Raw genomic sequence first — 12,809 nt, forward strand, 5'->3', positions numbered from 1 at the left:
CAGATGGCTATCCTTCATGTGTTTAAAAGCCTCCATAGAAGGGATTTCCACCACCCTATGAGGGAGAGAGTTCCATTGCTGGACAGCTCTTAGAGTCAAGAAGTTCTTCCAAATGTTCATGTGGCATCTCCTTTCCTGTAATTTGAACCCGCTGTTCCAAGTCCTAGTCTCCAGGGAAGCAGAAAACAAACCTGTTCCCTCTTTCTTATGACATTCTTTTCATTTTGATCTTTACTTTTCACTCAGATCCTTTCTGCTGTATAGTCAGATATTGTTGCATTTATTAAAGTTCTATTTCGTCTTTTCATGTGAGTGTACATCTAGCCTTTATTTCCCAAATTAAGGAAGCATTTGCATAGGATTTAGTAGTTGACAGAAAGAAAAAAATGCATTTTTAAACAGTGTGTTTAAGACCTACTTGATGTTTTTATTGTTTTAATCAGCTTAGATCTATGGTATTTATTATTTGCTCTACCAAGCACTTTACATAGATGAAAGATAATTGTATGGACATTAGAGAAAGTAACATTTATGCATTTACAGTTCTGCTATACTTCATTGCTTCTGTAGGTTGTAGCACGGGATGATGATCAAGGCCTAAATAGCAAACTGACCTATCTTCTTGTTGGTGGAAATGAAGATGGAGCCTTTACACTCTCGCCCAGTGGAGATATCCACCTTGTAAAGAGCTTGGATCGAGAGAAAAAAGAACAATATGTTATGCTCATCACAGCAACAGATTCAGGTTAGTAAAATCAACCATTTATCCAGATTGTTAGTCCTAGATTTATTTCAAGTAAGCATAATCTATGAACATGGTCAAGTTCTGTTCATTTGTTAACATCTGTCATCATAGTTCCTTGATGTGGGAAGGATTCGGAAGTCAAAGTCTATACTTGTGTCCATTTCTAAACTCTATACTTGTGTTTAAACTAGTTTATTCATGAAGAAGGACTAGAAAAGCAAAGCAGATTTAGGAGGAAACAATTTAATGGTTTTTCTGGTTCATAAATTATTGTTTTGAGCAGTCCTCCCTTTTCATATTTAAAAAACTAGTAAAAGAGGAGCTTTCCTTTAAAAAAGAGGAAGGGGTTTTTCTTATGTTAAAAGTCAAAGATGCACAAAATGGCAGCATGCTATCTTGGAAAGCAGCAGCTTTTATCATAACTTTGAAATATTTCTAGAGGGATGTTGGATTCTATTCCTTTCTTTTATTAATTGCCTGATTGAGGAGTAGCACATCTGGATACCTACTAGCCAAGGGGGTAATTTAGGGGTTCAAACCACCCCCAAAAATTTCCGGTAAAAAAAAAACCTGGTTTACTCATGAATTTTAACTGGTTAACCAAACCCCCCTGCCAGGTCTATGAGAAGCAAATATTAGAGTCCCTCTAGAACTGCAAGCAGTATCTCAATCAAATTTTGATTATTCATACTGTCATTACTTACCTTTCTAACAATTTATAGTGCAATAGCAGCAATAGCTGATATAGTGGAAGTCACCAAGTTGACCTACCTGCAACTGGCAGGCAAAGTCTAAGACATGTGGCGTGGGGGGGGGAGGTTGACCCGGATTGCAGGTAGAAACGGAGATGTCTCCCACTGGTTCATCTAATCCAAGCCTTGCCAAATAAAGAAAAGAAGCTGTGCCATTGTTAGACCTTGGACTTTATATGAACAAGACTGTTTCTGATGACCAAGTGAAAGCTCAATTAGTGCAACATCCACAGACTCCATTGACTGTGGATAAGAAGCGGAATCTAAGATGGTTCACCAGATTTCCCTGGTTGGCCTACTCATTTCATGTATAAAGTGCACTCTGGAAGCATGGTATGGTGTTTGGAGGAGAAGTTGGGGGTAAAGGTGTTCATCAGAAACTTGGTACATTGGTGGCTAAACCACTTGTGCGATGGGAAAATGCAATAGAAGTCTTCAATAGACACCAAAAAGTACCATCAGAACAACTTGTGCTTGGCTGAAAACTTCTTGCTAATTCGCAGTGGAAAACATCTTGATGTAACCCATTATCATGATAAAGAAAATAAGAAGAAAACAGAAATAAACTTCTGCCAGTTGTAAAAATTATTGTCCTTTGTGGCCAAAAAGAACTGACTTAAAGAGGTGCAATGATTGAGGACTTGTTGTGAAGAACCTTTGTAAAGTGATGGACATTTCAGGGCCTTGTTGAGATCTTGTGCCAGATCAGGAGACACTGGCCTCAAAAGTTATATTGGGGGGGGGGGGGGAGTGTCAACCCCTCTCAGATTTTTTTCTGGCTATGAGCCTGCTACTAGCTTCTTTGACTTACTGTTTGAGTATATTTTAGTTTCCTCTTTCTGTCTCTCCCCTCTCCCCATTTCTAAAGTAGAATGTCTAACTCAAGTATTGTTTGAGCCAAAATTCTCTGCCTCTAACTTTTAAAATCTCTTCATCATTGGCCTGCTCTAAATGAAGCTACTAGTCAGAGGAAATAAATATTAATAAGAAGAATGTTGCTACTTATTTGAACTTCTTGCTTGGCATTTATGTTTACTGTGTTTTACTACTAAAACTTGTCTTGTTTAATTATTTGTTCAATGCATGCTAAAGGGTTACATCTGAAGCCAGGCAGCTTCAGTGGCATACTTTTGGAGAGGCTTAAAATAAACTAGAACCATGCAGCTTCACAATCTTGATTTGTTAGACTTCTTTCCTCATAGTTTATGCTATTCCCTTAAGTGGTTTGGCAAATTACATATTTCAAAAAAAGCAATTCTTATTTTCCCTCATGTGCATTCCAAGCTGCGGTCTGCAACTAACTTTATTGCCTTTTAAAGAGTTCTGTGTAACCTCAGACCTTTCCTGTGGAGTATTTTATCCTGTACCATAGCATTGTTTTTGTTTTTGTCTAGCATTGTTAAGAGCATGACCCCATACCTTGTCATCCAAAGAGTAAATCCCACTGAATTCAGTGGGATTTAATCCTGGGGTTGAAACTTGAAGCCTATTGTTATTTGACAATTGTAGCCTTTTTGTGAAAATAACAGATACAAACAACTTTTCTTATTTTACCTGACAAAAGTTACAAATATTATTTGTATCCATGCTATTTGCACACATATATCAATATATGGCTTAAATATAATAGTTCTCACTTGGTGCTGAAATGAAAGGCATTCAGTGCATGCACATCTGTATAATCTTCAAGGGAAACCCTACACAGAATTTCAATAATTTAATCAGGACATTACCAGAGCATGAATTATTGTGCTTGTGTTTTGTCTTTCCAGGAAGGCTAAAACTGGACCTGCAGTGTCAGTGGGTATACCCAAACAATGCACTTCTTGCATAGAGAAGGAGGTCCAAATTGCTCACCCAATTAATGGACCATAGAATTCTGTCTCTTTTGACAGACTAGAGCTTCATTTTTTAAAATTCTCATTCATCTAGCTATTGGTTCAGCAGCAAATATTCTGTTATTTCATCCTTGAATCAAAAGCAAATAATTTTCAGTTTTTTCCCATGTGAGACAAAACAATATTTCTGCACTGTGCTAACTTAGTATTTCTTAACCAAAGGTGTTTCAGAAAATAATTCTACACAGAAATACATGTAGATTTGTTCTATGAAAATTGTGGATTTTCTGCAAAAAAAGGATGTTATTTAAAAACACAATTTGAGATGGGCATGTGTTGTTTCCCAGCTTTTGTACAAAAGAACCATGTGTATTTCTATGCAAAATAATGTCCTGAAAACGTTTTGATATGTGAATACTGTGAATAATTTTCACCACTGTGTTATTAATTCAGACCATGTTGGCCAGAAAACAAAGAATTGTAAATATTATTTCTCTTTCTACTTCACTCCTTCCCTGAGCAATGATGATGATGATGATTATGTTCATTTATGATGAGGCAAAATGCAGCAGGGGATTGACAATTTACCAGTGCCACCCAAGTCCAAAATTCTAAAATAATAAACCACTGAAAATAATTGAATTTGTTCATCACCATTTACCTAAGTGAAACAGATTTCAATGTGTCTGCTCTTTTTAAAATGAAACAACTAACATAATTAGCATCAACACATTGATTTCAATCTTTGGTACTGCGCTAAAAAGTATATTAGTTCTAGTTGCTTCTTTTTCTATTAGCCTATGTGTTATAATGTGCCATGAAGGCCATTAATTAAGATAGTTGCTGTAATTGCAGATGCTAGCCAAGAACATGAAGCAAAATAAAACATTCGTGAAGAAATTTCCCAGCTTTCACAGTATCTTAGTATTTTGCAGAAACATTGGTCTCAGACTGCTGATTAAATAGAATGTTGCCATTTAGAAACTGAAAGTCAGCTAGTTAATTCTTCAGCTCCAAGAATACAGAAATCTTAATTACTGGGATAAGAGCGGTAAAACATGAACATATGGCAGGGAATACTTATCCTGTAGGTTAATCTTTGGGAGTTGAACAGGGTGTTTTTAAAGTATAATTCAATAACAAAGGGAAGGCAGCTTAGTGTGGGTTATGCTGGAGTCATTAAGGGGCAAGCCAGACTTAAGTCTCTGGTTTATTGAAAAAACACATTTCCTAGTGTGTGTGTTTTTAACAGCAGCGACTTTTCAAAAGAGTAAGCAATTAAAAAAAACATTTTAAAGGGTTCTTAAATTTTAATTTGAGATGGAAAACCAACATTTTTGAAAGCCTATATTTAACAAGAGTATATTGTGTTGCACATGATATGTGTATACCACAGAAAATACTGTATAGAACCATAGCAAATCAAAAACTTGCTGATAGAATTGTCTTACTCTTCTTTGTGAAGTGAATTAAATTCTATTCTTGACCCTCTCAGTACCCTTTACATATGTTTATTATCACTTCAAAACACACATTGACTTCACTTGAAATTTTTAGCTATAATCCAGAATCAAATTATATGTGTCTATGAAACACTGTAAAATCGCATATATCAACAGTAATTTCCCCTTGTCCTAAATATTTGAAATCAAATGTACTTTGGCTTTTTATATTTTTATGATTTTTTTTTGTTATTGGATTTTGGAAAACCTACATACATAGCGAGTTATCTTGGAGAGGGAACCCAAGTATAAACATGGTTCATTTAAGCTTCATATACACATAGTCTGATGGTAATTTTATACAATATATATTTTAAATAATTTAGTGAATGACACAAAGTTTGTAAACATTAAACCATCAGAAAGCAAAATATGACAATGTCAGCTGCTCACATGGCTTTTGGAATTCCAGATAAGGGATCAATCTGTAATAAAAAGCAACATAAAAATAATTATGTCAATCAGAGTAAGAAATAAATCAACAATACAAATAACAATAAAGTCAGCTCAACTCATCTTGTAAAAAGATTTTTTTTCTGTATCTGATGCAGGAAAAATACAGCTTCAGAAATAGCCAGGGTACTATTGGCAAATCATTATTTATCATAACTATAATAATATTTGTTTCATATTTATGAGTGTACTCAAAACAAAGCTTCTAGTTGTGCTCTCAGGTAAGGTTAGGCAACTCTGACGTCAATCCAGCATCCCCTCAGCATAGTCCAAATACCCACATGTGGCGATATATTGCACCAACACTGCAGAACTGACATATGGAATACCAAAATTGTATAATACATATGAATACTGTAATTAGATACTGTTGTACAATGCATGGTGCATAATGTGGTCCAAGATCATATATATTTCTTACAGTTAACCCACTCACCTCTTTTCAGAAGTTATCCGCAATTTCAGTTACTCTTCCATGTGAAAATTAAGCCCATGCAAATTGTGCCCGCATTTGTTTCCAGTAACTGATCACCAAAAGCATGGGGATCCGCAGATCTCTTTGTTCAGCGAGTGAAAGAGTATTGTGGGGTTTACTTACCTGAGCCCGATGACTGGTGAACAATGCAGAGTATGTGCAAACCTTCTATATGTGAAGGTTTGGATCCCAAAAAGCAGTTTTTGATAGCACTGGGCTGCTTCTCTGGATATTCTGAAGTAATGCAGTGGATTATTTCTTATAGGAGCATTACACTGCCTGCCTCCACCTCTGCTCAACCACTGTATTTGTCAATAAACCCAAATATTACAAGACTGTAGTAAAACTCCCTGCTCCAGTCTGCTGTGAAATTCTAGGTGTGATTATTCCCTTTTTAAATAGTACCTTGCAATTCTGTGGAGAAAGAATGTCTTGTACAGAAGTTACTCTTAGCAGAAGAGCTAGCATTCCTCCCCACCGCTCTTGCTGCTTCTCTACCTCAAATCAGCACATTCTTACTCGGTTTTTCTCTAACAATTCCTGACTGGTAAGATTTTGTTACACACATTGGCATGCAACTTTTCCGCACTCTGGTTTTAGCCACATTTATTTTAGGTGACACTCATAGGAGGCCCGTCCCAATGTTCAATTTAATCCAGATCTCTGTAACTCAACAATGGCACATTGTTCAAAGTTTCTCTTTGCCAGCAGCAAAGATAGTACTAAATAATACAAGGGTCAAAACTTCTTTTGACTGCCTACTTCTTATGACCTCCTGTACAAAACAGATAGTGACCTTATTCTTTGCATGGATTTTATTTTCTAGCCCTGTGAACTGTGACATGTTCTAGCGTGAGATAATAAATGAAAAGTGGCAGATTCAGTGTTAGTATTGTAACTTGTAGTAACCTCTAGCATTTCAAATCTCTTTTTTCCTCAGGAAGTCCTACCCTTACTGGTACTGGTACTATTGCTGTCAAAGTAGATGATGTCAATGACAACATCCCCAAATTTGCCTTTAATATGTATTTGAAAACCATTCCAGAGGATGCGCCTACAGGGACAGACGTGTTGCTTGTAAACTCCTCGGATGCTGATGCATCAGTGAATGCTATCATCAGGTATCATCTATGCTTGTGAAGTTTTTGATGTTTTTTGATGTATTCCTTTAGGATCCTATTTTTATAGTCCTTGAATTGATTTAACATAGCCTGAAGATTCACTGTTACACTGAACAATATTGCTAAGCTGTAGTTTAAATTGAACTGCTCCATGTGTCACTTGTTAAACTACTTTTGAAAAATAGGGCATAAAAGTCCTGTAGGGATGTAACTTCATTTATTCCTTTTTTGCAAGCACGAATCAATATTTTAAGCAGTCTTCTTCCTGTTACTAGAGCAATCGTCCTAGTTACTCTTCAAGGAGTATTCAAAGGTTGGAATTTATAAAAATGTGATAAACAAAAAGCAGGCATATATGCACTCACATGTGGAAGCATTTGATTCCAAAGGGTGAGTTACACAGTGTATGGCAGTTTCCAAAAAATTATCTCTTCTGTTAACCCAATCCATCTCACTCTTCCTTTTCACTGGGATCCTACATAGACATGGGATGACTGGTGCTGTGCCTGCTTTCCATTCTTGGACCAAGCTAGGAAGATCAATGAAGGAGAGAAGCAAAAGGACTGAGTTTCTATGAAACTGGAGTATGAGTGTTTGGGTAGACTGTTAGCAATGATAATATACCACCTACATGCCATGTGGCTGCTGCCTCTTGCCTTTCCTTCTATATCCAGATCAGAGCTGATAAAAGCAATCAGCAGAAAAGCTCTGAGTTGGATGTGGAATCAGCCCCATCCATCCTGCTACCATTGCTTCAGAAACCTACCCCACTGTCAAAACACACCATCAATTTTGAGTCTTACATGGTGCTTTCTGAGTCCAGTGGAGCATAGGGGGATTTGTCTTCATCACTGGAGCCTACCTTCTGTTGAGCCAACGTCAGTGGTTGGAGCCCTGGCAGTCAAATAATCACACAGTGCTTCACTTTCCTTTCTAGGAAGTCACATTGCCCGGGAAACTACTTTTTAATTGAGGATCATAAGAACATTCTTATGATCCCCATAGTCTGCTAAACTATTACAATTTCACTATAAGAAAAAAAATAGTCCAAGTAGCAGTATCAGTTTGATTTTTTTTCTCACAGGAGTGAAGTTTTGCTAATGCAATGCAGGGAAGATTAATGTTTGTTATTCATCACTATCTGATACTATAGAAACCCAGAATAAGCTCTTTTCCATCCAGGTCTGGAGATCATAAAGATTAGTTTACTGAAAAGTATAAATGAAGCAACAATACTTGTTTCATTTTTCTTTTTTGCAGGTTAAAACATTTTACCAAGCTGAATAAAAGAATCTTCATTTCCAATTATTGAAATACAGAAGGACTATAATGCCCATAATAGCATAACACTATTATTTTCATGATAATTTGGCACTTCTGGCATCTTGGCGCTTGCATGAAAATCATCCAAGTTAACATTCCTTAAAATATTGCATAATGAAGCTATTAATTACATGTTCTAATTCCTAGAGAAATGCTTCTGGAAATAATCATAAGCATGGAAAAATAGCATTATAGAGTTGGCGTTTATATTCAATTCCATGGATTACAAAAAAAAAAAGAAATAAAAAGACTGTTCCTGCCTCCTGAATCTAAAAATACAGGCTGTTGAGTATGAAATTTTATTCTGGAGCTACTAATGTCCATCTGTAGTGATACAGTTTAAGAACTGTGTACAGTGATAAAAATATGTTAGCATGCACTCTTTGAAATCAATTAGTATTTGACTTAGGAAGAGTACAATTCTATGCATGTTGGCTTAGGAAAAGTACAATTCTATGCATGTTTTGCCCAGAATTCAATAAAACTTGGGGGCCGGGCTGTGGCGCAGGCTGTTGAGCAGCTGCAATAAATCACTCTGACCATGTGGTCATGAATTCGAGGCCAGCCCATGGCGGGGTGAGCAGCCGTCAATTAAAAATTAAAAATAGCCCCTGCTCGTTGCTGACCTAGCAACCCGAAAGATAGTTGCATCTATCAAGTAGGAAATAAGGTACCACTTATAAAAAAAGTGGGGAGGCAAGTTTAACTAATTTACGACCTGGAATGAGGAAGTGCAGTCAGAGTGGATGATGCTGCTCCCTCTGTAGCCAGAATCGAACATCCCCTCAAGAGAAGGTTAAATTGCCTCTGCGTCTGTCTGTCTCGGTCTCTGTTTGATGTGTTTATGGGCATTGAATGTTTGCCCTATGTGTGTATAATGTGATCCGCCCTGAGTCCCCTTTGGGGTGAGAAAGGCGGAATATAAATACTGTAAATAAATAAATAAACTGAATACCAAGTAAGTATACCTTGTAGTCTTAACTTGGTTAGAAATGAGTTCTCTTCATTTCAACATTTGTCTCAGGTTGGCCCTTTTTGTGTTCAAATTTCTTGCTTACCCCATATTTTTTTTCTATTAATACTATATAGCCTGATGGTGAGTTCTGAAGAACATGAAAGCCTGCAAACCTTTTTTTTTTTTTTACAGTTGTCCAACCATGGATCCCAAACCCACCTCCAGACCAGCATAGCTACATTTGGTGTTCATTTGGATTACTTTTTTGCTATTGTTTTTTATTGTTGCTTTTCTTAACTTTATGAGGTGTCTGAGGGATTTTTGTTGCTTTCAACTTTGTTTTTGAAAAGCCTAACACCTGCTTTTAGCAGAACACATCTCTAGCTACACAGACCAGCAGCACTTCCTGGAATGCCTTGGAGGAAGAATATGACCTAAGTAGTCCCTTGGGCATTCCTAAAAGTCCTGCCAAGTTAGTTTTGCACTGCCAGAAGTGGGCATGAGGCTATTTTTTCAAACATTAAACAAAAAGCCTCATAAAATTAAGTAAGGTGAGTGCCAAACCCCAAACTGATTGAAAGGGCCACTAAAGTTCTGCTTACCCTAAAATGAGCAAAACAAAAATCAGGCACACACACACACATTTTTGTGAGAGTCAATAGGCCTATGAAAGGAGTCTTTCAGCCAATGTTTACCCACATCATATATAATTCCAAACAATCAGTAATAAAAATGAAAATTCCAAAAAGGCTTATTTCAGTTGTAATTGTTGCTCCAATAACCTTTTCAAATACCATTTCTAATATTTCCAAAAGAAAAAGTTTTAAAGTTGCTATTTGACTTAGCCATGTTTAAAAGAATGCTCAATAGGAGTGAAATAGGGCTGTTACATTAGAATTAGAATAAATTCAGTTCTGGGGGATGTGATTAACTTCTTGTCAACTGTGTGTGAAATTGACCCTGTGTATACAATTATTTCTCTAGGGTAATTAAGAAGATTTCGTTCCAGTTGGCTTAGTGTGGGTAGAAACAACTAGAACATCTAAAGCCCAGTAAAAAAAATCTTCCTCATGTTCAGTCCCAAAGTATTGCTCTTGGTGAACAAAATCTCACGATATTATTGTACATATTATATGAAATATTATTCATGAGACCTGTCTCAATGAATTCATTGAATTTTATGCTGCATGGAGGTTTAAAGTATGATGTAGTAGGAAGCAATTCGGCCCTCATCAATCTGCTTTTTCATATATAAAACCCCTAATAATTGTGATAGTAGAAACCTTTCTTCACATTTTACTGTGATCCTGTGATTAATCCTAGCATCATACGAAAAGTGACATTCACCGAAAAATTATTCCTTTGAATTAAGTGATGCAGATCACTTCCCTTCCCCAGTTCATATGTACATATTGTGAATAATATTATGTTTTAGCAACGACTTTCTTTTTAAACAAAAATTGTATGCAGAAGGTATTTTCTTAAAATAAATGGCTAGTTATGATTGTTTGGCTGACTATAGACTAGTAGTATCTCATGCATTTCTTATTTACATTTGTCAGCGTGACTGAAATTTAGAAGGAAATGTAGTATTTCTAAGAAAGCATCATGATTTTCTTTTTTCTGATTTCAAACTGTGTTGCTACTGTAGTTATCTCTATGAAAGCATTCACTTTATATTTACAGTGAGGGGGGAAAGTATTTAGTCAGATACCAATTGTACAAGTTCTCCCACTTAAAAAGATGAGAGAGGCCTGTAATTGACATCATAGGTGGACCTCAACTATGAGAGACAACATGAGAAAACACATCCAGAAAATCACATTGTCTGATTTTTCACGAATTTATTTGCAAATTATGGTGGAAAATAAGTATTTGGTCACCTACAAACAAGCAAGATTTCTGGGTCTCACAGACCTTTAACTTCTTCTTGAAGAGGCTCCTCTGTCCTCCACTCATTACCTGTAGTAATGGCACCTATTTGGAGTTGTTATCATTATAAAAGACACCTGTCCACATCCTGAAGCAGTCACACTCCAAACTCCACTATGGTGAAGACCAAAGAGCTGTCCAAGGACACCAGAAACAAAATTGTACCAGACTGGGAAGACTGAATCTGCAATAGGCAAACAGCTTGGTGTGAAGAAATCAACTGTGGGAGCAATAATTAGAAAATGGAAGAGATACAAGACCACTGATAATGTCCCTCAACCTTAGGCTCCACGCAAGATCTCACCCTGTGGGGTCAAAATTATCACAAGAACGGTGAGCAAAAATCCCAGAACCACACGGGGGGACTTAGTGAGTGACCTGCAGAGAGCTAGGACCAACGTAACAAAGGCTACCATCAGTAACACACTACACCGCCAGGGACTCAGATCCTGCAGTGCCAGACGTGTCCCCCTGCTCAAACCAGTACATGTCAGGGCCCGACTGAAGTTTGCTAGAGAGCATTGGGATGATCCAGAAGAGTATTGGGAGAATGTCATATGGTCAGATGAAACCAAAGTAGAACTGTTTGGCAGAGACACAACTCGTCATGTTTGGAGGAGAAAGAATGCTGAGTTGCATCCAAAGAACACCATACCTACTGTGAAGCATGGGGGTGGCGACATCATGTTTTGTGGCTGTTTCTCTTCAAAGGAGCCAAGGCAACTGATCTGTATACATGAAAGAAAGAATGGGGCCATGTATCGTGAGATTTTGAGTGCAAACCTCCTTCCATCAGCAAGGGCACTGAAGATGAAATGTGGTTGGGTCTTTCAGCATGACAAGGATCCCAAGCACACCGCCAGGGCAATGAAGGAGTGGCTTTGTAAGAAGTATTTCAAGGTCCTGGAGTGGCCTAGCCAGTTTCCAGATCTCAACCCTATAGAAAACCATTGGAGGGAGTTGAAAGACTATGTTGGAGATCTGTATGGAGGAATGGGCCAACATACCAGCAGGAGTATGTGCAAACCTTGTGAGGACTTACAGAAAATGTTTGACTTCTGTCATTGCCAATAAAGGATATATAACAAAGTATTGAGATGAACTTTTGTTATTGACCAAATACTTATTTTCCACCATATTTTGCAAATAAATTCGGGAAAAATCACACAATGTGATTTTCTGGATGTGTTTTCTCATGTTGTCTCTCATAGTTGAGTTCTACCTATGATGTCAATTACAGGCCTCTCTCATCTTTTTAAGTGGGAGAACTTGTATAATTGGTATCTGACTAAATACTTCCCCCCCCCCCACTGTATGTACAGTTATTTATGTAAAACACTGTTTTAAAATTTATGAAAAGCATTTTCCTTTGTCACTGTATGACAGAGAAATCATAAAGCATAAAACAATATACTTGTTTTATATAATCCTATAACTTTTGATCAGTTTTTTCATAGGTACTCATATATACATACATTTCTCATATATGCACACGGCTCTGTGTATATATGGCACAAATATATAAACAATAGAATACTATAGAAATATTATTTCTTCAAAAATATAATTTTGTTCTTCATGATATGGCAAATATGAAAGTTATTGATATTAAACTATCTATGTTTCTGTGTATGTATTTTACATTGCCTGCTGACTTTGACTGACTTCATGAATATCTCTGAGTTTTCTTAAGCAAGGAATACTCAGAGGAAG

At 36.8% G+C, this 12,809-nt stretch overlaps 1 protein-coding gene across 1 annotated transcript in view; it reads left to right on the top strand.

Moving 5' to 3' along the window:
• Positions 1-12,809, top strand: part of fat4 (FAT atypical cadherin 4) — a 163,906-nt gene that overhangs the window by 113,707 nt on the left and 37,390 nt on the right. Inside the window, exons 6-7 of the mRNA XM_062983642.1 lie at positions 571-745; positions 6,706-6,886. Coding sequence (XP_062839712.1) covers positions 571-745; positions 6,706-6,886 — 356 coding nt within the window. The remainder of the gene's footprint in view (positions 1-570; positions 746-6,705; positions 6,887-12,809) is intronic.

Source organism: Anolis carolinensis, chromosome 5 (assembly GCF_035594765.1).
Source record: "Anolis carolinensis isolate JA03-04 chromosome 5, rAnoCar3.1.pri, whole genome shotgun sequence".
In the NCBI taxonomy this organism is placed as follows: Eukaryota; Metazoa; Chordata; class Lepidosauria; order Squamata; family Dactyloidae; genus Anolis; species Anolis carolinensis.